The sequence below is a fragment of the Somniosus microcephalus genome, chromosome 1, assembly GCF_052327205.1.
Source record: "Somniosus microcephalus isolate GS21.2 chromosome 1, FLI_Smic_1.0, whole genome shotgun sequence".
NCBI lineage: Eukaryota > Metazoa > Chordata > Chondrichthyes > Squaliformes > Somniosidae > Somniosus > Somniosus microcephalus.
Window position 1 is genome coordinate 2,248,231 of NC_140987.1, and position 26,294 is coordinate 2,274,524.

The window sequence follows — 26,294 nt, forward strand, 5'->3', positions numbered from 1 at the left end:
TGTTAGTTTGATATAACAACAGAAAATGCTGGAAAAACTCAGCAGGTCAGGCAACATCCGTGGAGAGAAATTTGAGCTCTCGGCCTATTACCATCTCGTCTAGCTCTTTTGTTTCTTTCACTTCTTTTGTCCGATCGCAGCCCTGCCTTCGATCTATTTTCTTTTCTTTCCAGTTTTGAAGAAGGGTTCGACCTGAAACGTCAACTCAAACTTCTCTCCACGGATGTTGCCTGACCTGCTGAGTTTTTCCAGCATTTTCTGTTATTTCGGATTTCCAACATCTGCAGTATTTTGCTATCGTACTGTTAGTTTGATGCCTTACTTTACATCTTAGTAGATCATAGATTGCATGTATAAGGATGATTTTATGTTTGATATATTCTCTCCTCACTGCTGAATATCATTGCTTATGTTAACAGGATAGTGTAAAGTGAAGTGGTTCAAATCCAGCTGCTGTATCTGATTTACCAGCTACCACCGGCAATTTTTGGACCAAGACCAGTCATTTAGCAATCGGCCATTGGATGCAGTCTTGGTGCATAAATACCAATAAACTTTAGGAAATATTGTACTTCAGTATTTTAATGCTCTGTGATCAGCTTCATCTCACCAGTGACCGACCTGTAACTCACGTGTTATTCAGCTCAAAATACTCTCTCCAGCCACAAGTTTGAGCTTACAAGGACTAAATCTGTATTTCTCTGGTTCTGCGTGGGTGCTTTTTCTCCTAGGTCACAATTACACTTTACTGAAATCCTTGTGTTAAAGCCTTATACAGTCGTATGAATGTGAAACTTGGGCATGCTGATTGTTCTACTTCGTGAAATCTTCGTGCCAACACATTGCTAGAACTGTTACTAGAATTCCAGTCCCAGAGTGATCCTACTGCGCTTCAGCTTTACAAACCTGCATGTATACGATGCAGTAAAGGAGGTGATAGTTACAGCTTTAGTCACCGTGAATTTTTAAAGCTTCAGGGCCATAGACTGGCCAGTGCCTGGTTATGGAGTGTTGTTGTGCAGCCTTAATTTTGAGGCCCACACCAGAGAAAGAGTTATGCATTTATTACCTTATTTGCAGATTCCTACTCGGTTATGCCACCTTGTGCTGTATAAAGTCCTCACTTGTATATAAAAAAAAAAGTGATTATTACAGTACTAAATGAGTGAATACACTTTTCCCTCTCCCCTAAAATATGGATAAATGCTACATTTTCTACAAATACGACTGGATTTGACCAGTTAGCTATATCACAGTGGCTAGGATATTATGGTTGTAAGCTGTCACACCACCAAAGGATAATCAAAAGAGAACAATTTGAAAAATGAGAAAAGGCCACTCAGCCCATCGAAGCTCACACTTCTAATAATCTTACCTTTCCAGTACCTGTTTGACTCTCATAACATGGTGATCGGAACTGAAAGCAGAACTCTAAATGTGATGTGACTAGTACAAGCCAATTGTTAGGTCACACCTGGAGTAAATTAATTTCTCCCCCCCCCCCCCCCCCCCCCCCCCCCAATTGTGCTGTTTTGTGATATTGTTATATTGTGCAAGTACACAAAAGTGATAGTTCAGCTTTATTTCTTTGTTTCAGATAAACCCTTAAAGAAACGGAAACAAGACTCATTCCCACAAGAGACTGCTGGAGGAGGAGGAAGTGGGGGTGGTGCAAACAGACCTGCACTTTTGGTCAGTATTGATCTGCAACATGCAGGAAGAACCGATGGACAAGCTGCCCCTCCTCCAGATTCAGAAAGTGTGAAGAAGTCTTTGGAGTTGGTACGGCAGGACACTGAAGGATCTTTAATTACACGGCAAGAAGACACAACGGGAGTATTGAAACCTAAGCCAGAAAACCGCCCGGAGATTCCCAGGGGAAAATCTGAAAACGAGGGACAAAAGGACGACAGCCAAAAGAACGACAGTCGGCCTGATGTGATCAAACCCAGGCCAGAAACTCCCAAACAGAAGAGTGAGAGCCGACCAGAGACACCGAAAATAAAGCACGACAACAGGCGAGATGTGGCTAAACCAATGCCAGAGAAGAGACCCGAAATATCTAAACACAAACATGAGGGCAAATCTGAACATACTAAAATGAAAGCTGAGAGTAGATCAGAAACACCAAAACCACGACATGAAGGACGACAGAGTTCAGAGATTCCCAAAGATAAGCCAGAGCTGCACCAGGAAACCCAGAAACAGAAATCAGATGAGAAAAATGATCCTGAAAAAGGAAAAGTGGATTTATCAAAGGTTAAGAGACCAGAGACCCCAAAACTGAGCAAGAGTGAGTCTGATTCTAAACCTACTCGAAATGAGACTCCTAAACCTAACCGGACAGACTGCTCAAAACCAGTGAGGGTGGAAAAGAAAGTACATTCTGATTCAGGCAACAGAGAAATGCGCGGCAGTGACCGAGAAATGCGCGGCAGTGACCGAGAAATGCGCGGCAGTGACCGAGAAATGCGCGGCAGTGACCGAGAAATGCGCGGCAGTGACCGAGAAATGCGCGGCAGTGACCGAGAAATGCGCGGCAGTGACCGAGAAATGCGCGGCAGTGACCGAGAAATGCGCGGCAGTGACCGAGAAATGCGCGGCAGTGACCGAGGGGAGCGGGCCGGCGACAGAGGGGAGCGGGCCGAGCATAGGTTGCGATCAGAAAGCCCCAGAGTCAAACAGGATAACAGAGAGCCTGGAAAATAAAATCTGAAATGAAAGATCGAACTGCATTGAAGCAGAGCAGAAGATCAGACATTCCGTCAGCATCATTGAGCAGTAAAGACAGGGACGACCGGAGATCGGAGGGGAGCAGAGTGAAACCAGACACTCCCAAACCCCTTTCTGATAACAAAGAAAAATTTCCCAGCTATCTACTGGGGGGAGGAAGGTCCGATGCACTAAGAAACTTTGTAATTCCAAAAATCAAGCGGGATAAGGATGGTAATGTTTGCAATGAGCAGAAGGAATTGCGGAGGTCAATGGATAAGAATGAATTAAAATTAAAGGTGGAAAAAATGGATCTAGTGGAGGACCTGAAGAAAGTGATCAAGCCTGTTGTGGTTCTCCATAAACTGCCTTTTGATGAAGTGCAGAAATTTATCAAGGATTCTGAAGACAAAAATGCATCAAGGAGTTCCAGCAAATCCAAGAGTAGACTGCCCTCCAAGCCAAGTAAAGGTACTGATTTTACTTTTTATGATTGCTTAGTTGTGATGTGCAATGTTCCCTATAAGGTGCGCGACCACGCAGCGATCTGTAAGGTCCCGCACACTTAAATTCACAGGCCGCGCAGTGAGCGGGGTAAGCGGCCCAATAGCCAACAAGTGGGAAAATCTCATAGCGATGAGAATGGCCCGGAAATCCTCACAGGGCGTGTCGTTTGGGACCTCAGCCGATTTGAATTGGAACGGCATTTGCTAAGCTACAAAGCCCTGGAACCCAGCGAGCGTTGTCTCGGGATTCTGTCGGTACTTTTTCCACGGAGATGCGTGTAATAAAACACTTACAAGTAGCCGTTGCCTAATGGAGGACGCAGGACTCTCAATTCTCTGCACCCCAGCAACCGCTCTATCCACTGTGCTGATTTCCCTGCTGAGAGTGTGCATGCTTCCCAGAGCCGCGGTGCATTCTCGAGAGAAACAGAATCAGATTTGGTGGAAACTGGTGAAGAAACTGGGAAGCAGCGGGTAGGGTGGGGGAAGTCCTGCACCATCAATTTAATGGTGCCGGGGCCCTCGCTGCACGCCCGCCGGCTCTGATCCGGGGTCTGAGACGCGCACTCGGTGTTGCTGAGGCCTGTGCTCGCCCCCCGCTCAGTTTCCTGGACCTGGTCATCACATGCTTCGCGCAGAAAGGCAGTCTCCGGCTGCACATTGGAACAACACACGTGGGAGGTGGTTATTGATCGGAGCGGGCAAGAAAGTGAATACAGTTATATTTTTATATAATTATTTTTAGATGAACGTTTCAAAAGGAAATAAATTATCCCGACTGTGAGTCTTGGTGAACCTCTTCAGGCATACTTTGTTTCACGCTTCAATTTATGCGATGTAATGCAGACAAAGGTGAACTGTGGATGTGTAACCCAAGAAGACGATCCTGAACTGGAAATGTTGGTGTGAATGAGTGTCCGGATAAAGCTGAGCAATACCAAGGCGGGAGGGGGAGGGAAGCAATTTTTGATCTTAAATTAGGCCGCAGTTCTACAAGCGTTTTAGCTCCCATGGAAAGTGGTTCTGGGTGAACTTCAATAAAAAAATGTTGATCTAACCCGAGATAATTGCGGGTACTAAAGGCGTGAGGCATGAGTCTCGTACGGGTTTATGTTTGCACTGGAATACACGTTAATTCCAGCTTTAGTTTCTCACCACCTCCCAACAAATGTTGGAAACAAAGTTATTGCTAATAACAACAGAAAATGCTGGAAAAACTCAGCAGGTCAGGCAACATCCGTGGAGAGAATTTGAGTTGACGTTTCGGGTTGGACCCTTCTTCAAAACTGGAAAGAAAAGAAACTAGATCGAAGGCAGGGCTGCGATCGGACAAAAGAATAAAAGAAACAAAAGAAGTAAAAGAGATTAGAAGCTAGACGAGATGGTAATAGGCTGGGATTAGGTGTAAAGTGTACTGGCAGGGCAAAAGCAATTGAATTGAATTGATAGCTGCCAGGTGTGAGAGAGAAACAAAAGGAAAGGGGGGGGGCGGGGGGGGGAAAGGAGTGGAACAATTACAAGAGAAAATGAAATATGGGGCCGAGCTTATGATCTGAAATTGTTGAACTCGATATTGAGTCCGGAAGGCTGCAGACTGCCTAATCGGAAGATGAGGTGCTGTTCCTCGAGTTTACGTTGAGCTTCCGTGGAACAATACAAGAGGCCAAGGACGGTGAGGTCCGAGTGGGAATGGAGCGGTGAATTAAAATGACAGGCGACCGGAAGCTCGGGGTCACCCTTACGGACTGAATGGAGGTGTTCCGCAAAGCGGTCACCGAATCTGCGTTTGGTCTCCCCAATGTAGAGGAGACCGCATCGTGAGCAGCGAATACAGTATACTAGATTGCGAGAAGTACAAGTAAATTGCTGTTTCACCTGGAAGGGGTGTTTGGGGCCCTGGACAGTGGGAAGGGCCTTCCGGACTCAATATCGAGTTCAACAATTTCAGATCATAAGCTCGGCCCCATATTTCATTTTCTCTTGTAATTGTTCCACTCCTTTCCCCCACCGCCCCCCCCCACCCCCTTTCCTTTTGTTTCTCTCTCACACCTGGCACCTATCTTTTGCCCTGCCAGTACACTTTACACCTAATCCCAGCCTATTACCATCTCGTCTAGCTTCTAATCTCTTTTACTTCTTTTGTTTCTTTTATTCTTTTGTCCGATCGCAGCCCTGCCTTCGATCTAGTTTCTTTTCTTTCCAGTTAGGAAGAAGGGTCCAACCCGAAACGTCAACTCAAATTTCTCTCCACGGATGTTGCCTGACCTGCTGAGTTTTTCCAGCATTTTCTGTTGTTATTTCGGATTTCCAACATCTGCAGTATTTTGCTATCGAAGTTATTGCTAATGTTTGGTGTAATAATAGGAAAACTTAACAGAACAAGTCATTTGGTTCACCAAGTGTTTTCCTTCCACCAACAATATCCGGTCTATTTGGTTTTGGGATGAGACGTTAAATCTGCTGCTATGGTTCAAATGGATTAATGAGGGATAGCCAGCACAGATGACCTGGAAAATCCCAGATAATTAATTTGACGTTGATAATGTGTTGGCTTCAGTGCCTCTTGTTCTGGCCAATCTGCTATTAATACCTCACATAGGATGTTGCCGACCTGTTTCGTCCTACTCTACCATTGTTCCGACTAATCTCCAATATTAGCATATCCTAATCTGACAATAACCCTGAGATTTTATGATTAACTTTGATGGGACACCTGACAGAGCAAATTCTAACACAAGACATGTAATAGTTTTTGTAACAGCTGTGAACTGTTAGAAAATAAATTCACTAATGACGTTTATAAACCAAAAGAAAGCAACTGGTTCATGATTTTTTAAGAGTTTGTCTGATTGTCTCATGATTTGAGACGGTGGGGTGGCAATATGGCAATACTGTATATATGCTTTTAAGTGGTTGCTGTTGTAAAATTTGCCCACGGACAAAACAGTCGTGTTCAAAGGAGTTTGTGGCCCGCTCAGTACAAAATAAAAATTTGAGGGAACATTGGCTCTGACCCGGTGAGCTGAATTTGGATTGTGCTGTTTCAGAATTTAGTGTGCTTAATTTCCCAGGATGCATCAGTACCAGTCAGCTGTGCTGATTAAATATTTTCATCAAGCACTTTCTACACAGCAACTTTTTAAATAATTTTGAAAAGCCAGACAAGTTTCAAAATCATTTTTGAGGTCATTTGTTTTAGGCTGACTCTCTCAAAAATTATTATAGCTGCTTTATGTACTGTAAACTTCAGGAAGTGCATTGAGCTGAAGGAAGGACAGAGTGAAGTTAGTGAACTTCATGTTACGATTTTCAGTTTTCCAAAAAGAGATAACTAATTATCCACATGTGTTGTGCTGACAGTTGGAAATGTTAACTGTTAATTCCTGACACCTGTGAGGCAGAAAACCTAATTGCTAACACCAATAAGACAGATGCAATAATAGAAGTATAGTGTAAAACCATGCTTTGCGGATTGTGAAATACGCTATCTCTGGAGCAGAATACAGCATTAAACCACAGTAAATGATTTAAATAGCGTAGGAGGAGGCTTGTGTGGAACACAAACACCAGCAGAGCAGCCCGTTTCTGTGCTGTAAGCGCTATGTAATCTGAACTGACCATAATTGATCAGTAAAGCTTCAGATATTTTCAATTCGTTTTGATTTCTTACACCGTGTGCTGTTGTTTTGTGACAGGTGGTATTGACCAATCGGTGCTGAAGGAGCTTCCCCCTGACCTCCTCGCTGAGATAGAGTCCACGATGCCACTCTGTGAACGTGTGAAGATGAACAAACGGAAACGCAGCACAGTGAAGGAAAAGCCAAACTATGCAGAAATCAGCTCGGATGAGGGTGATAATGACAGTGACTTTGAATGTAAGTAGCCCTACCGTTATTTGTTTTATCAAGCTAAGAAAGTAGAACCTAGAGGACAGACCTGAAGATTAGTGAAAGTACATTCTGAACAGCTAACCGGGAAAAATACACTTAATTACAAAAAAAAGTGAGGAATGTTTGGAATAATCTGCCAAGCAAATTAACCAGTTTAAACATTGGATTATTCAAAATCCAATCAGATACAGTACATAGATACATAGAAGATAGGAGCAGGAGTAGGCCATTCGGCCCCTCGAGCCTGTTCCGCCATTTAATGAGATCATGGCTGATCATCCAAACTCAGTACCCTGTCCCTGCCTTCTCCCCATATCCCTTGATTCCCTTTAGCCTTAAGAAATATATCTTAACTCCTTCTTGAATATATTTAATGAATTGGCCTCAACTGCCTTCTGTGGTAGAGAATTCCATAGGTTCACCACTCTCTGGGTGAAGAAATTCCTCCTCATCTCAGTCCTAAATGGCTTACCCCTTATCCTTAGACTGTGACCCCTGGTTCTGGACTCCCCCGCCATCGGGAACATCCTTCCTGCATCTAGTCTGTCCAGTCCTGTTAGAATTTTATAAGTTTCAATGAGATCCCCTCTCATTCTTCTAAACTCTAGCAAATATAAGCCTAATCGACCCAATCTCTTTTCATACGTCATTCCTGCCATCCCAGGTATCAGTCTGGTGAATCTTCGCTGCACTCTCCATGGCAAGAATATCCTTCCTCAGATAAGGTGAACAAAACTGCCCACAATACTCAAGGTGTGGTCTCACCAAGGCCCTGTACAACTGCAGCAAGACACCCTTGTTCCTGTACTCGAATCCTCTCGCTATGAAGGCTAACATACCATTTGCCTTCTTAACCACCTGCTACACCTACATGCTTACCTTCAGCGACTAGTGCACAAGGACACCCAGGCCTTGTTGCACTTCCCCTTTTCCCAATTTATTGCCATTCAGATAATAAACTGTCTTCCTGTTTTTGCCACCGAAGTGGATAACTTCACATTTAACCACATTATACTGCATTTGCCACGCATCTGCCCAATCACCCAACCTGTCCAAATCATACTGGAGTTTCTCTGCATCCTCCTCACAGTACACACGCCCACCCAGCTTTGTGTCGTCTGCAAACTTGGAGATATTACATCTAGTTCCCTCGTCTGGATCATTTATATATATATTGTGAATAGCTGGGGTCCTAGCACTGATCTCTGCGGTACCCCACTAGTCACTGCCTGCCACTCGGAAAAGGACCCGTTTATTCCAATTCTTTGCTTCCTGTCTGCCAAACAGTTCTCTATCGAAGACATTTGGAAGATGACCAGTAAAGCATCTACTATTTCTAGGGCCACTTCCTTAAGTACCCTAGGATGTAGATTATCAGGCCCTGGGGATTTATCGGCCTTCAATCCCGTCAATTTCCCTAACACCATTTCCCTACAAATACTAATTTCATTCAATTCCTCCCTCTCATTAGACCCTATGTTCCCTGACATCTCTGGGAGGTTATTTGTGTCCTCCTTTGTGAAGACAGAACCAAAGTATATATTTAATTGGTCTTCCATTTCTTTGTTCCCCATTATAAATTCCCCTGATTCTGACTGCAAGGGACCTACGCTTGACTTCACCAATCTTTTTCTTTTCGCATATCTATAGAAGCTTTTACAGTCAGTTTTTATGTTCCCTGAAAGCTTACTCTCATAATCTATTTTCCCCCTCTTAATCCCTTTGTCCTCCTTTGCTGAATCCTAAACTGCTCCCAATCCTCAGGTTTACTGCTTTTTCTGGCCAAATTATATGTCCTCTCCTTGGATTTTATGCTATCCCTAATTTCCCTTTTTAGCCACGGTTGAGTCAACTTTTTTGTTTTATTTTTATGCCAAACCAGGATGAACAAATCCTGTGATTCATCCATGCGATCTTTAAATGTTTGCCATTGCCTATCCACCGGCAACCCTTTAAGTAACGTTCCCTAATCCATCCTAGCCAACTCGTGCCTCATACCATCGTAGTTTCCTTTATTTAAATTCAAGACCCTAGTCTCTGAGTCAACTACTTCACTCTCTATTTTAATGAAGAATTCTATCATATTATGATCGCTCCTCCCCAAGGGGCCTCGCACAACAAGATTGCTAATTAACCCTTTCTCATTCCATAATACCCAGTCTAAGATGGCCTGATCTCTAGTTGGTTCCTCCACATATTGGTCCAGGAAACCATTCCGTATACACTCTAGGAATTCCTCCTCCACAGTATTGTTACTAATTTGGTTAGCATAACCTATATGTAGGTTAAAGCCACCCATGATAACTGCTGTGCCCTTATTGCACGCGTCTCTAATTTCCCATTTAGTACCATCCCCAACCTCAGCATTACTGTTTGGGGGTCTGTATACAACTCCCGCGAACGTTTTCTGCCCCTTGGTATTTCTCAGCTCTACCCATACAGATTCCACATCACCAGAGCTAATATCCTTCCTTACTATTGTGTTAATATCCTCTTTAACAAGCAATGCTACCCCACCTCCTTTTCCTTTTTGCCTGTCCTTCCTGAATATTGAATAGCTCTGGATGTTGAATTCCCAGCCTTGGTCACCCTCGAGCCATGTCCCCGTAATCCCAATTATATCATATCTGTTTACATCTATTTGCGCAGCTAATTCATCCACCTTATTATGAATGCTCCTCACATTAAGACACAAAGCCTTCAGGCTTGATTTTTTAACACTCAGTCCTTTTAGAATTATTATTTACTGTGGCCCTGTTTGATTTACACCCTTGATTTCTCTGCCTTCCACTTTTGCTTTTCTCCTTCCTGTCTTTTGTTTCTATCCTTGATTCCCTTTCCTCTGTCCTCCTGCACAGGTTACCAATCCCCTGCCACTTCAATTTAAACCCTCCCCAAAAGCACGAGCAAACACTCCCCCTAGGACATCGGTCCCGCTCCTGCCCAGGTGCAAACCGTCCAGTTTGTACTGGTCCCACCTCCCCCAGAACTGGTTCCAATGCCCCAGGAATTTGAATCCTTCCCCCTTGCACCATTCCTCTAGCCACGTATTCATCTGAAATATCCTTCTATTTCTATTCTGACTAGCACGTGGCACTAGTAGCAATCCTGAGATTACATAGAAACATAGAAGATAGGAGCAGGAGTAGGCCATTCGGCCCCTCGAGCCTGCTCCGCCATTCAATGAGATCATGGCTGATCATCCAAATTCAGTACCCTGTTCCTGCCGTCTCTCCATATCCCTTGATCCCTTTAGCCTCAAGAAATATATCTAACTCCTTCTTGAATATATTTAATGAATTGGCCTCTACTGCCTTCTGTGGTAGAGAATTCCACAGGTTCACCACTCTGGGTGAAGAAATTCCTCCTCACCTCTGACCTAAATGGCTTACCCCTTATCCTTCAACTGTGACCCCTGGTTCTGGACTCCCCGACCATCGGGAACATCCTTCCTGCATCTAGTCTGTCTAGTCCTGTTAGAATTTTATAAGTTTCAATGAGATCCCCTCTCATTCTTCTAAACTCCAGCAAGTATAAGCCCAATCGACCCAATCTCTCCTCATACGTCATTCCTGCCATCCCAGGTGTCAGCCTGGTGAATCTTCGCTGCACTCCCTCCATGGCAAGAACGTCCTTCCTCAGATAAGACGACCAAAACTGCACACAATACTCAAGGTATGGTCTTACCAACGCCTTGTACAACTGCAGCAAGACATCCTTGTTCCTGTACTCCAACCCTCTCGCTACGAAGGCCAACATACCATTTGCCTTAATCGCCTGCTGCACCTGCATGCTTACCTTCAGCGACTGGTGCACAAGGACACCCAGGTCTCGTTGCATGTCCCCTTCTCCCAATCTAGTGCCATTCAGATAATCTGCCTTCCTGTTTTTGACATCAAAGTGGATAACCTCGCATTTATCCACGTTATATTGCATTTGCCATGCTTCTGCCCAATCACCCAACCTGTCCAAATCATACTGGAGTTTCTCGGCATCCTCCTCACAGCACACACGCCCACCCAGCTTTGTGGCGTCTGCAAACTTGGAGATATTACATCTAGTTCCCTCGTCTAGGTCATTAACATATATTGTGAATTGCTGGGGTCCAAGGACCGATCCCTGCGGTACCTCACTAGTTACTGCCTGCCACTCGGAAAAAGACCCGTTTATTCCAACTCTTTGCTTTCTGTCTGCCAACCAGTTCTCTATCCGCCAACCAGTTCTCTATCCAAGTCAATACCTTGCCCCCAATCCCATGTGCCTTTACTACCTTTGAGGTCCTATTTTTTAATTTACCTCCTAACTCCCTATATTTCGCTTTTAGGACCTCATCCCATTTTTTACCTATATCGTTGGTACCTATATGCACCACGACAACTGGCTGTACACCCTCCCCCTCCAGAATGCCCTGCAGCCGCCCCGAGACACCCTTGACCCTTGCACCAGGGAGGCAACATACCATCCTGGAGCCTCGTTTGCGGCTGCAGAAACGCCTAGCTATTCCCCTTACAATAGAATCTCCCCTCACTATAGCTCTCCTGCTTTTTTTCTTCCCGTCCTGTGCAGTAGGACCACCCATGATGCCAGGAAGTTGGCTGCTGCTGCCTTCCCCCGATAAGCCATCCCCCTCAACAATATCCAACATGGTATATCTGTTTGAAAGGGGGATGGCCACAGGGGACCCCTGCACTACTTGCCTGCGCCTACTACTCTGCCTGGTGGGCGCCCATTCCCTTCCTGCCTGTGCAGCCTTACCTGCGATGTGACCAACTCCCTAAACGTGTTATTGACGATGTGCTCAGCATCGCGAACACTCCAGTATGTATCCATTCGCAGCTCCAGCGCCGCAATACGGTCTGTCAGTAGCTGCAGCTGGATATAGTTCCCGCACACACAGTCGTCAGGGAGACAGGAAGTGTCCCTGATTACCCACATAGTGCAGGAGGAGCATGCCACGGGGCCGAGCTGTGCTGCCATGACTTACCCTTTAATTAATTCAAATTAAATTAAATCAAGTCAATACCACTAATTACACTACAATTAAATGATATACTCAAGGGCCCTTGTTTACCAGCACTCCCCACTACACAACAGAGACCCTAGAAACTATAATCCACAAAAATTAAGTTTGGAAAAAAGCGAGAAAGAGAGAAATACTCACCAACCAATCACTTACCTGCTTTCTGGTGACGTCACACTTCGATTAATTTTTACTTCTCTCTCTCCTCTCGCTGCCTCTCTGCCTCTTGCAGGTCCGCCGCTCAGCTCCGGTCCCAGGCCTCCTCTCTGCGCTTCTTTTATCCTCCTCTTGCTGACTCTGTGCCTCTTGCAGGTCCGCTGCTCAGCTCCGGGCCCAGGCCTCCTCTCCGCACTCCTTTTATCCTCCTCTCGCTGACTCTCTGCCTCTCGCAGGTCCGCCGCTCAGCTCCGGTCAGATAGAGAGGTAATACTTAGAATGAGCTTTGGGGCTAAATTTCCTTTTCTCGAACAGAAGTTCTAGCATCTCTTAACACTTTTAAAGTAATAAATAACCCAAAGTGCATTAAAGAGGCAAATATAACCAGAGCGATGCCTGGAGGGAGCAAGGATAGGGATGGTGACTAAATGCAAGCTCAGGGAGACAGGTTTTGAGGTAGTTCTTGATGGATGGGAGAATGGTTGCAAGGCCGAGGGGTTAAGGGAGGTTCCCAAATTCTGGGGATGGAATCGGTGAAAGCACTCGAGCTAAAATGGACTGGATCAAGAGCAGGACATGCAATTCAGGACATAGTCATAACGGCACAGAAGGAGGCTATTCGGCCCATCGAGTCCGTGCCGGCTCTCTGTAGAGCAATCCTGTCAGTCCCATTCCCCTGCTCTATCCCCCGTAGCCCTGCAAGTTTATTTCCCTCAAGTTTTTATCCAGTCGCCCCTTGAAAACATTGAGTGTCTCCGCTTCCACCACTTCCGTCGACAGCGAATTCCAGGTCCTCGCCACTCGCTGCATAAAAGAATCCCCCCTGTACCTCTTGCCCACAATCTTAAATCTGTGTCTCCTAGTCCTTGTACCATCAACTAGTGGGAACAGCCTTTCCCCGTCTAGCCTATCCAAACCCGTCATAATCTTGTACACCTCTATCAAATCACCCCTCAACCTCCTTTGCTCTAATGAAAACAAATCCAGCTTCTCCAACCTGTCCTTGTAACTAAGATCCCCCATCCCCGGAACCATTCTGGTAAATCTCCTCTGCACCCTCTCAAGGGCCTTCACATCCTTCCTAAAGTGTGGTGACCAGAACTGGATGCAATACTCCAGTTGTGGCCTAACCAGCGCTTTATAAAGGTTCAGCATAACTTCTCTACTTTTGTACTCAATACCTCTATTTATGAAGCCCAAGATCCCATATGCTTTGTTAACCACTCTCTCAACATATCCTGCCACCTTCAGGGACCTATGCACATTAACTCCCAGGTCCCTCTGTCCCTGCACACTCTAAAACTGTGCCATTAAGTGTATATTGCGTCTCCCTGTTCCTTCTGCCAAAATGCATCACCTCACACTTCTCTGTATTAAATTCCATCGTTTATAACATTCTTTAAGATTTTGCAATATTTATTTGTGTAGCTTTGAAAAGAGATTAGAAAATGCTTTTCAGGCATATACTTGATTGTCGACCACAGTCGACAAACAGCTGAACCTTTGATGGATAATTCTGCTGTGCATGAAGGTTTAGACTTGGGGCTTAAAATAGAATAGACGAATCTCAAGAAAATGGAAAAAATGCAAGATAATTTGCTTTACATAATTATCTAAGTGCAGTTTTTTAACAGCATGGGAGCAATCCTATAGATATGCAATTCAGCAGTTGAACAGGCCTGTGGGATATGCAGTCACTGCTTTTTTTTAAACAGTTGAGTTGCAGCTTGTTGCGTCACTACTTCAATTTGGTGAAGGGGTTTGCACAGACACTTATCCAGCACAACACCTGTGTCATTGATGGGTTCAGTTGGCCGGCCACCTATAAAATTTAAGCCCGTTGCAGTGAGGTAAAAGCTATGGAGGAGTCTAAAATTATCACCGAAGTATTGCGGTTGTGGTAGATAGAAAGAGACACCGCAAAAGGATTAAATTCTAATGTGAAAACAACCTGTTCACTCCCAGCTTCCAGGAAGAGGCACAAGAAGGATCGAGAGGCAGATAAAGCCTGGGAGTGCGAAGAACGTGACCGGCGGATTCTAAATGAATTGCGAAGAAGCACCCATTCTATTGAAGGCAGGAGGAGCTCAGGAAGCAGATATCGGGAGCACAGCCCCGGATCCGAGGAGGATTCCCCTCCTCCCAGTCTCATTGACAGTAAGTGTGCATTTCTTGACAATGGAATAAACCAGAATTACAGGAAATGGCCAAAGTCTGCCAACATGGAGTTTAACTTTTACATTGCAACATTTATAAAGTACACTAGTACTGGATGTTTAAGTTGAGGTTTTGCAGACTTTTTATTGATTAGAATATGAAGCCATACTTCAGAGTTTTGTAACCTGAGATCTACGGGGTATTTTAAAATAGTGTACAGTTGAAGGCCAATTACTGCCAGAAAGTCTGTTTGGAGCATCCTCATTTCAAAACTTACAACGTATCACAGGGTGGGGAAACTTGATGTAATAGATGTTAAAATGCCCCTATTGACCTTATCTTAGCTCTCGGGGTTAATTTCACAGGACTGCGTGCTGCAGACAATGAAAGATATTTTAACATTCCATTGATAACGATCATTGCTGCTATCACTACTCTAGAATCATAGAAAGTTACAGCACGGAAGGAGGCCATTTCGGCCCATCGTGTCCGCGCCGGCCAACAAAGAGCTATCCAGCCTAATCCCACTTCCCAGCTCTTGGTCCGTAGCCCTGCAGGTTAGAACATCCCAAGTGCACATCCAAGTACTTGTTAAATGTGGTTAGGGTTCCTGCCTCTACCACCCTTTCAGGCAGTGAGTTCCAGACCCCCTCAACCCTCTGGGTGAAGAAATTTCCCCTCAAATCCCCTCTAAACCTTCCACCAATTACTTCAAATCTGTGCCCCCTGGTTTTTGACCCCTCTGCTAAGGGAAATAGGTCCTTTCTATCCACTTTATCTAGGCCCCTCATAATTTTATACACCTCAGTAAGGTCTCCCCTCAGCCTCCTCTGTTCCAAGGAAAACAGACCCAGCCTATCCAGTCTTTCCTCATAGCTAAGATTCTCTACTCCCGGCAACATCCTTGTAAATCTCCTCTGTACCCTCTCTAGTGCAATCACATCTTTCCTGTAATGTGGTGACCAGAACTGCACGCAGTACTCTAGCTGAGGCCTAACTAGTGTTTTATACAGTTGAAGCATAACCCCCCTGCTCTTGTATTCTATGCCACAGCTAATAAAGGCAAGCATTCCGTATGCCTTTTTAACCACCTTATCTACCTGGCCTGCTACCTTCAGGGATCTGTGGACATGCACTCCAAGGTCCCTTTGCTCCTCTACACTACTCAGTGTCCTACCATTTAATGTGTATTCCCTTTCCTTGTTAGCCCTCCCAAATGCATTACCTCACACTTCTCCGGATTGAATTCCATTTGCCATTGTTCTGCCCACCTGACCAATTTATTGATATCTTCCTGCAGTCTACAGCTTCCTTCTTCAGTATCAAACACACAGCCGATTTTAGTATTATCTGCAAGCTTCTTAATCATACCCCCTATATTCAAGTCTAGATCACTGATATATACCACAAAAAGCAAGGGACCTAGTACTGAGCCCTGCGGAACCCCACTGGAAACAGCCTTCCAGTCACAAAAACACCCATCAACCATTACCCTCTGCTTCCTGCCTCCGAGCCAGTTTTGAATCCAACTTGACACTTTGCCCTGGATCCCATAGGCTTTTAACTTCGTGACCAGTCTGCCATGTGGAACCTTATCAAAAGCCTTGCTAAAGTCCATATACACTACATCAAACCCACTACCCTCATCTACCCTCCTTGTTACCCCCTCAAAAAATTCAGTCAAGTTTGTCAGACAAGACCTTCCCTTAACAAATCCGTGCTGACTATCCTTGATTAATCCGTGTCTTTCTAAATGAAGATTTATCCTGTCCTTCAGAATTCTTTCCAATAATGTTCCCACCACTGAGGTTAGGCTGACTAGCCTGTAATTACTCGGTCTATCCTTTTCTCCCTTTTTAAACAAGGGTACCACATTAGCAGTCCTCCAGTCCTCCAGCACCACACCTGAAGCCAGAGAGGATTGAAAAATGATGGTCAGGGCCTCTGCTATTTCTTCTTTTGCTTCGTTTAACAGCCTGGGATACATTTCATCCGGGCCTGGGGATTTATCCACTTTTAAAGCTGCTAAACCCCTTAATACTTCCTCTCTCACTATGTTTATTTCATCTAATATTTCACACTCCTCCTCCTCCCTGATAGCTTTGCCCCTCTCCTTTGTGAAAACAGACGCAAAGTATTCATTAAGAACCCTACCGACATCTCCCGCCTCCACACACACTACCCTCTTGATGTCTAATAGGCCCTACCCTTTCTTTAGTTATCCTCTTACTCTTAATATATTTATAAAACATCTTTTGGGTTTTCCTTGATTTTACTTGCCAAGAATTTTTCATGCTCTCTCTTTGCTTTCCTAATATCCTTTTTAATTGCACCCCTGCACTTTCTGTACTCCTCTAAAGATTCTGGAGTATTTAGCCCTCGGTATCTGTCATATGCCTCCCTTTTTTTCTTTACCCTGCCCTGTATGTCCCTAGACATCCAGGGGTCTCTAGATTTGTTAGTCCCACCTTTTTTCTTTAAGGGCACATATTTGGTCTGAACTCTCCGGATCTCCTCCTTGAATGCCTCCCACTGCTCTGACACTGATTTACCTTCAAGTAGCTGTTTCCAGTCCACTATGGCTAAATCCCCTCTGAGCTTAGCAAAATTTGCTTTTCCCCAATTTAGAATTTTTATTCCTGGACTATCCTTTTCCTTTACCAAAACCACCTTAAATCTAACTGTATTATGGTCACTAGCACCAAAAATGCTGCCCCACTGATACGCCTTCTACCTGCCCAGCTTCATTCCCTAAAACTAAGTCCAGAACCGCCCTTGTTGGGCTTGCTAACTACTGGCTAAAAAAGTTCTCCTGGATGCATTTTAGGAATTCCGCACCCTCTATACCCTTCACACTAATTTTATCCCAGTTAATATTGGGGTAGTTGAAATCCCCTACTAATAGTGCCCTATAGTTTTTAACTTCTCAGAAATTTGTGTACATATTTGCTCTACTCATCTGAACTCAGCAAGGGTCGTTACCAAGTTAGGCTGGTGGATTCTGCTTTGGGGCGTGGGTTAGTCAGTTTGACTAAAAACTGCTACTGGAGTCGGGTGTTTTAAGAGTTGTGAGTGTTAGGTGCAGTCAGGTGGGAATTAGCTACAAGAAGGATGGAATATAGGAGAGAAGAGTTAGGAATTTAGCTTGAAGCAATGTTACCTAGTGGGGTAGCCTGGTGTGTTCATTATTTTCATGTTATTACACAAAGGCAAGTTGTGCTGAGAAATAAGTGAATAATCATAACTTCTATATGTTCATCTGATTGGAAATAAGCAGCTTAATGATTCCTATCAAGTCACGTCTCACCAAGTGTTTGCTCAGTCCGTCTTCGGAGAGATTGAAGAAATACGTTTGCGAAGGAGGCAGGCATCCAGTTTCTCGCATCCCTGGCTTATATTATTGTAGAGCAGTGTGCCACCTCCACCTACAGGGCTATGGGGAAAGCGCAATGGAGTGGGACTAATTTGATAGCTCTTTCAAAAGGCCGGCTCAGGCACGTGGGCCGAATGGCCTCCTTTTGTGCTGTACAATTTTATGATTCTTTAAAAACAAGATGCTCAGACCGTTTCATGATGCCACTGAACCCAAGAAGACTAGAATTTGTAACATGGGGCTTATACACCTTGGCAAACACCAGTTTTAGAAGTTTTTAGGACTTGGGTATAATGTTGCAAAGAATGCTAGTAAGCCTGAGGATTGGGAGTGTTTCAGAAACCAGCAAAGTTTGACCAAAAAATTGATAAAAAGGGAAAAAATAGAATGAGAAAACTAGCAAGAAATATAAAAGCAGATTGTAAGAGTTTCATACATACATAAGAACATAAGAAATAGGAGCAGGAGTAAGCCAATCGGCCCCTCGAGCCTGCTCTGCCATTCAATAAGATCATGGCTGATCTGATCCTAACCGCCAACCTACTATCACAGAACCATCTCCTGAATCTAACAGAATTAGACACACGAAATAGGAGCAGGATCAGGCTACACGGCCCCTGGGCCCGCTCCGCTACCCACAGGGCCATGACCAATCCGAACCTAGACTCATGTCCAAATTCCTGCCCGCTCCCCGTAACCCTTAATTCCTGTTTACTTCTAGGAAACTGTCTATTTCTGTTTTAAATTTATGTAATGATGTAGCTTCTACAGCTTTTTGGGGCAGCATATTCCATGGACCTACCACCCTCTGAGTGAAGTAGTTCCTCCTCATCTCAGTTTTGAAAGAGCAGCCCCTTATTCTAAGACTATGCCCCCTAGTTCTAGTTTCACCCATTATCGGGAACATCCTCCCCGCATCCACCCGATCCAACCCCTTCACAATCTTATATGTTTCAATAAGATCGCCTCTCATTCTTCTGAACTCCAATGAGTAGAGTCCCAATCTACTCAACCTCTCCTCATATGTCCATCCCCTCATCCCCGGGATTAACCGAGTGAACCTTCTTTGTACTGACTCGAGAGCAAGTATGTCCTTTCTTAAGTATGGACACCAAAACTGTACGCAGTATTCCAGGTGCGGTCTCACCAATACCTTGTACAACTGAAGCAATACCTCCCTATTTTTATATTCTATCCCCCTAGCAATGAAAGCCAACATTCCATTGGCGTTCTTAATCACTTGCTGCACCTGCATACTAACCTTTTGAGTTTCGTGCACCAGGACCCCCAGATCCCTTTGTACTTCAGCACTTTCCAGTTTCTTGCCATTAAGATAATAACTTGCTCTACGATTTTTCCTGCCAAAGTGCATAACCTCACACTTTCCAGTATTGTATTCCATCTGCCAAATCTCTGCCCACTTACTTAGCCTGTCGATGTCCCCTTGCAGGTTTTTTATGTCCTCCTCACTCACTACTTTCCCTCCCATCTCAGTATCATCTGCAAACTTTGATATGTTACACTCGGTCCCCTCCTCCAAATCGTTAATATAGATTGTAAAGAGTTGGGGACCCAGCACTGACCCCTGCGGAACACCACTAGTTACTGATTGCCAGTCTGAGAATGAACCATTACAAGTATGTAAAAAGGAAAAGAGTAGCAAAAGTAAACGTTGCTCCCTTGGAGGCTGAGACAGGAGAAATTATTATAGGGAATAAGGAAATGGCAGAAAACGTTAAACAAACATTTTGTATCTGTCTTCACAGTAGAAGACACAAAAAGTATACCAAAAATGGTGGGGAACCAAGGGTTTAATGAGGGTGAGGAACTTAATGTAATTGATAGAAGTAGAGAAAAAGTACTAGAGAAACTAATGGGACTGAAAGCTGACAAATCTCCTGGACCTGACGGCCTACATCCTAGGGTTCTAAAAGAGGTGGTTGAAGAGATAGTGGATGCATTGGTTTTGATCTTCCAAAATTCCCTAGATTCTAGAATGGTCCCAGCGGATTGGAAGGTCGCAAATGTAACACCGCTATTCAAGAAAGGAGGGTGAGAAAAACCAGGAAACTACAGGCCAGTTAGCCTGACATCAGTTGTCGGGAAAATGCTGGAATCCATCGTTAAGGAAGTGGTTTCAGGGCACTTAGAAAATCATAACATGGTTAGGCAGAGTCAACATGGTTTTATGAAAGGGAAATCGTGTTTGACAAATTTATTACTTTTTTAAGGATGTAACTACCAGGGTAGATAAAGGGAAACCAGTGGATGTAGTATATTTGGATTTCCAAAAGGCATTCGATAAGGTGCCACATAAAAGGTTATTACACAAGATTAGGGCTCATGGGGTTAGAGGTAATATAGTAGCATGGATAGAGGATTGGTTAACGGACAGAAAACAGAGAGTAGGGATAAACGGATCTTTTTCATGTTGGCAGGCAGTAACTAGTGGGGTGCCGCAAGGATCAGTGTTGGGGCCTCAGCTATTTACAATCTATATTAATGACCTAGATGAAGGGACTGAGTGTAATGTATCCAAGTTTGCTGATGATACAAAGCTAGGTGGGACAGTAAGCTGTGAGGAGAACACAGAGTCTGCAAAGGGATATAGATAGACTGAGTGAGTGGGCAGTAAGGTGGCAGATGGAGTATAATGTAGGGAAATGTGAGGTTATTCACTTTGGTAGGAAGAATAGAAAAACAGAATATATTTTAAATGGTGAGAAACTTTCAAATGTTGGTGTTCAGAAAGATTTGGGTGTCTTTGTGCAAGAAACACAGAAAGCTAGCATGCAGGTACAGCAAGCAATAAGGAAGGCAAATGGTATGTTGGCCTTTATTGCAAGGGGGTTGGAGTATAAGAGTGAGGAAGCCTTGCTACAATTATACAGGGCCTTGGTGAGACCACACTTGGAGTACTGTGCACAGTTCTGGTCTCCTTATCTATGGAAGGATATACTTGCCTTCGAGGCGGTGCAACGAAGGTTCACTAGATTGATTCCTGGGATGAGGGGGCTGTCCCATGATGAGAGATTGTGTAGAGTGGGCCTATACTCTCTGGAGTTGAAGAATGAGAAGTGATCTCATTGAAACATACAAGATTGTGAAGGGGATTGACAGGGTAGATGCTGAGAGGTTGCTTCCCCTGGCTGGAATGTCTAGAACTAGGGGGCATAGATGAGATGAGGAGGAATTTCTTTGGAATTCTCTACCCCAGAGGGCTGTGAATGCTGAGTCTTTGATTATATTCAAGGCTGAGATTGATAGATTTTTGGACTCCAGGGGAATCAAGGATTATGGAGGTCGGGCAGGAAAGTGGAGTTGAGTTCAATGATCAGCCATGATCTTATTAAATGGTGGAGCAGGCTCGAGGGGCCGTATGGCCTACTCCTCCTATTTCTTATGTTCTTGGGTATGATTTTGTTTACAAAACAGTTAATCAATATACTTAATTTTAAATTCAGACAATGCAAACAGCATAGTGACCAGGAGTAAGTGGGTATAAGCAAAGAGCAACCATCAATATTCCCTCTAATTTTTTTGTGTGTGGTCCCTTTAAATTTGCTGCACAGCCACGTTACAGCGGCAGCAGCTGGTGAGCGGCCTGCGCGGGACCTCGCGATTAATGTGCGGCCGCACACTCTAAGGGGAACATTTGTTACCATCACACCTGACTCCAGCTGGCGCACTTACACAGCTTACCTTCCGACTTGGGATGGTATACAGTTCTGTCCTGGTTGGTACCTGTGCATGCTTTGGGTGTTGCATGTGGGGCAGTGCATTTCTGAACATTCTATATTATGATTGTACATAATAATCAACTTTATTGTCATTGTTAGTGCACAAGTGCAGTACAACAAAATGTGGGCTTGCGGCTCCCGAGAGTGTACATTTAGATTAAGACATTTAAACATTCAACATTCATTTGGCTTGTAATACATTAACATAACCATAATAAAGTGCATTGGCAGATGTGCAGGCTTTAGAGTTTATTTGTGGAGTTCAGTAGGATGACAGCCCTGGGAAAGAAGCTGTTCCTAAATCTAGTCGTACGGGTGCGAATGCATCTGTAGCGTCTCCCAGATGACAGGAGGGCGAACAGACTGTGGCTGGGGTGGGTAGGGTCTTTGATGATGGACCGTGACCTCCGTAAACAGCGTTTCTGGTATATGTGCTCTATGGTCGGTAGCCGGGTACCGGTAATGCGTTGGGCAGTTTTGACTACCCGCTGCAGGGCTTTCCGGTCATAGTAGCTACAGCTGCCATACCATACTGTGATACAGTTCGTCAGGATGCTCTCTATTGTGAAGCGGTAAAAGTTAGAGAGGATCAGGGGTGACAGGTTACATCCCTTCAGCCTCCTTAGGAAATATAGGCGATGCATCATTTTCATTAGATTTTGTTTTCTGTTCAGTTCTCAGCTGTAATGGACTAAACCCAGCTGCTTAATTGTATTAATGGTACCAAGTATTAAACTTTACTCAAATTTTTATTTACAGTTGCCAAAAAGATGAGGAAAAGAGAAAAACAAAAGAAGAGAAAAGCGTATGAATCTAAACTTACTCCTGAAGGTAAAGCCACTGTCTCAAACACTTCATACATACATGGAGGTTGAATGTCTTGGGCTTTTGAAGTGCTATAACAATGATGCTGCTGGGTTCTTGTTTGAGATCAGCTGCCTAAAATTGAAGGCCTGACTCTTCCTCACACCTGAAAACGCTGGAAAAACTCAGCAGGCCAGGCAACATCCGTGGAGAGAGAAACAAAGTTAACGTTTCAGGTCGAAACCCTTCTTCAGAACTGAGAAAAAAGCAGGAAATGAAACAGATTAAAAGGCCAGTTTGGGGGCTGGGAAATGGGGGAGGGGATGAAAGAACAAAAGGGAAGGTCCAAGAGGTGAAGAGACATTCAGAGATATTCAAGGCGAGACGAGATGGTAATAGGACAGGTAAAGAGACAAAGGATGGCTCTAGATGAAGTGTTAAATGCGCTGGCAGAGTGAGAGACAGCTGCCATGTGGCCCCAACCGCCTCCTTTTCACCATGGATGTACAATCCCTCTACACCTCCATCCCCCACCAGGATGGCCTGAGGGCGCTCCGCTTCTTCCTTGAACAGAGGCCCGACCAGTCCCCATCCACCACCGCCCTCCTCCGCCTGGCTGAACTTGTTCTCACATTGAACAACTTCTCCTTTGACTCCACTCATTTCCTCCAAATTAAAGGTGTTGCTATGGGTACCCGCATGGGTCCTAGCTATGCCTGCCTTTTCGTGGGATATGTGGAACACTCTTTGTTCCAGTCCTACTCCCTCACCTCTTTTTCCAGTACATTGATGACTGTATTGGTGCCGTTTCCTGCTCTCGCCCTGAACTAAACAATTTCATTCACTTTGCCTCCAATTTCCACCCTTCCCTCACCTTCACATGGTCCACCTCCGACTCTTCCCTTCCCTTTCTCGACTTTTCCATCTCCATCTCTGGGGATAGGTTATTGACCAACATTCACTACAAGCCCACTGACTCCCACAGCTACCTGGACTACAATTCCTCCCACCCCACCTCCTGTAAGGACTCTATTCCATTCTCCCAGCTTCTCCGTCTCCGCCGCATCTGCTCCGACGATGCCACCTTCCACACCAGTGCTTCCGACATGTCTTCCTTTTTCCTCAACCGAGGATTCCCCTCTACCGTGGTTGACATGGCCCTCAACCGTGTCCGTTCTATCTCCCGCATTTCTGCCCTCACCCCCCCCCCCCCCCCCCCCCCCCCAGAACCACGATAGGGTTCCCCTTGTCCTCACCTTTCACCCCACCAGTCTCCACATTCAACGGATCATCCTCCGCCATTTCCGCCACCTCCAACGTGATTCCACCACCAAACACATCTTCCCCTCCCCTCCTCTTTCAGCATTCTGTAGGGACCGCTCCCTCCGAGACATCTTAGTCCACTCCTCTATCACCCCCAGCACCCCTTCCCCTTCGCCCGGCACCTTCCCGTGCAAGCGCAGGAGATGCAACACCTGCCCCTATACCTCCCCCCTTCCCACTGTCCAGGGCCCCAAACACCCCTTCCAGGTGAAACAGTGATTTACTTGTACTTCTTGCAATCTAGTATACTGTATTCGCTGCTCACGATGTGGTCACCTCTACATTGGGTGACCGCTTTGTGGAACACCTCCGTTCAGTCCGTAAGGGTGACCCTGAGCTTCCGGTCGCCTGTCATTTCAATTCACCGCTCCATTCCCACTCAGACCTCACCGTACTCGGGCTCTTGCATTGTTCCACGGAAACCCAGCGTAAACTTGAGGAACAGCACCTCATCTTCCGATTAGGCACTTTACAGCCTTCCGGACTCAATATCGAGTTCAACAATTTCAGATCATAACCTCGGCCCCTATTATATTTTTATATATTTATCCACACCTTTGGTTTGTACCTTTTCCTTTTTCTCTCTCCCACATGGCAACTGTCTCTCATTCTGCCAGCGCATTTCACACTTCATCTAGAGCCGTCCTTTGTTTCTTTACCTGTCCTATTACCATCTCGTCTCGCCTTGAATATCTCTGAATGTCTCTTCACCTCTCGGACCTTCCCTTTGTTCTTTCATCCCCTCCCCCATTTCCCAGCCCCCAAACTGGCCTTTTAATCTGTTTCATTTCCTGCCTTTTTCTCAGTTCTGAAGAAGGGTTTCGACCTGAAACGTTGACTCTGTTTCTCTCTCCACGGATGTTGTCTGGCCTGCTGAGTTTTTCCAGTGTTTTCTGTTATTTCGGATTTCCAGCATTCGCAGTATTTTGCTATCGTCTTCCTCACACCTGTTCCCTGAGGGTGATTTCTGTTAGAACTTCGAGGTAGATGGAAGTAGGACATTCAACACTTACATCACAAGTATTAGCTGTGGCTCAGTGGGTAGCACCCTCGCCTTGGAGTCAGAAGGTCGTGGGTTCAAGTCCCACTCCAGAGACTTGAGCACAAAAATCTAGGCTGACACTCCAGTGCACTACTGAGGGAGTGCTGCACTGTCGAAGGTGCCGTTTTTCAGATGAGATGTTAAACCGAGGCCCCGTCTGCCCTGTGGATGTAAATGATCCTATGGCACTATTTTGAAGAAGAGCAGGGGCGTTATCCCCAGTGACCTAGCCAAAATTTATCCCTCAATCAACATCACAAAAACAGATTATCTGGTCATTATCACATTGCTGCTTTTGGGAGCTTGCTGTGAGAAAATTGGCTGTTGCGTTTCCTACATTACAACAGTGACTACACTTCAAAAAAAAAAAGTACTTAATGCTGTAAAGTGCTTTGGGACATCTGGTGGTCATGAAAGGCCCTATATAAATGCAAGTCTTTCTTATGAGTTTGAATGACCATTTTCTGCTCCAAACCTAACTTCACGAAGCATTTGCCTTCAATCCGTTATGAGGTCAGGCACTAAATCAGTAGAAATCTACTGAACCAGTCACATTGAATTAATCTCCCACTATTGTCTACCAAAGTTTTGAATTGGATGAGATTTTTGTAAGCCAGTGTAAACTGCTGCTCTTTTGTTGGATTGCTAGTTCCTCTCGCATTGGGAGGGGTTCCCTTTATTTCCCCTTTCTTAGGTTTACTCAAAGGTTGCCACTTACTGAATTTTCTTTGCAGCACTTATGGATGTTGGGGAAATAAATAGTGTATTTTGAATGTTCCATCACCTGCAGAATAAACCTGGAACATACTCTAATTCTGATCAAAGCTAGTATCATTTCTATAATCAGTTGATTAAACAATTGGGGGCAATTTAAATTATGGACAAGTAGTCATTAGCTGACGTATTCCTTCATGAGAACTGATTAATGTTTTTTTTCCCCCCATCTAATTTTCTCTCTCCTCAAGGTGCTAACTCTTGCTGTGAGTGCAGGTACCAGCACCAAAACCTCACCCATGAATGGTCGGTCTTCATCTGTGTACAAAATATACAGAGAATAAGTTTTCAATCTTACTTCATTTTGCATACAGGGCTAAAGGGAGTGATGTCAGAATTTGCAGGCAATACTAATATAGGAATCAGATCGCTACTTAAAAAGGAAAGATTTGCAGGGCTGTAGGGAAAGAGCAGGGATTTTTTTAATTCGTTGTTATGGGATGTGGGCGTCGCGGGCAAGGCCAGCATTTATTCCCCATCCCTGATGCCCTTGAGAAGGTGGTGGTGAGCCGCCTTCTTGAACCGCTGCAGTCCGTGTACCCCACAGTGCTGTTTGGGAGGGAGTTCCAGGATTTTGACCCAGCGACGATGAAGGATCGGCGATATACTTGTAAGTCAGGATGATGTGTGACTTGGAGGGGAACTTGGAATGGTGTTCCCATGCGCCTGCTGCCCTTGTCCTTCTAGGTGGAAGAGGTCACGGGTTTGGGAGGTGCTGCCGAAGGAGCCTTGGCGAGTTGCTGCAGTGCATCTTGTAGATGGTACACACTGCAGCCACGGTGCACCGGTGGTGGAGG

The 26,294-nt window shown here is 44.9% G+C and overlaps 1 protein-coding gene across 1 annotated transcript in view; it reads left to right on the forward strand.

Annotated features, from left to right (window-relative positions):
- LOC147123888 (nipped-B-like protein) overlaps positions 1 to 26,294 on the forward strand; it is an 832,420-nt gene that overhangs the window by 493,860 nt on the left and 312,266 nt on the right. The window contains 5 exon segments of the mRNA XM_085963154.1: positions 1,598 to 2,704; positions 2,707 to 3,183; positions 6,914 to 7,093; positions 14,250 to 14,441; positions 22,314 to 22,385. Coding sequence (XP_085819280.1) covers positions 1,598 to 2,704; positions 2,707 to 3,183; positions 6,914 to 7,093; positions 14,250 to 14,441; positions 22,314 to 22,385 — 2,028 coding nt within the window.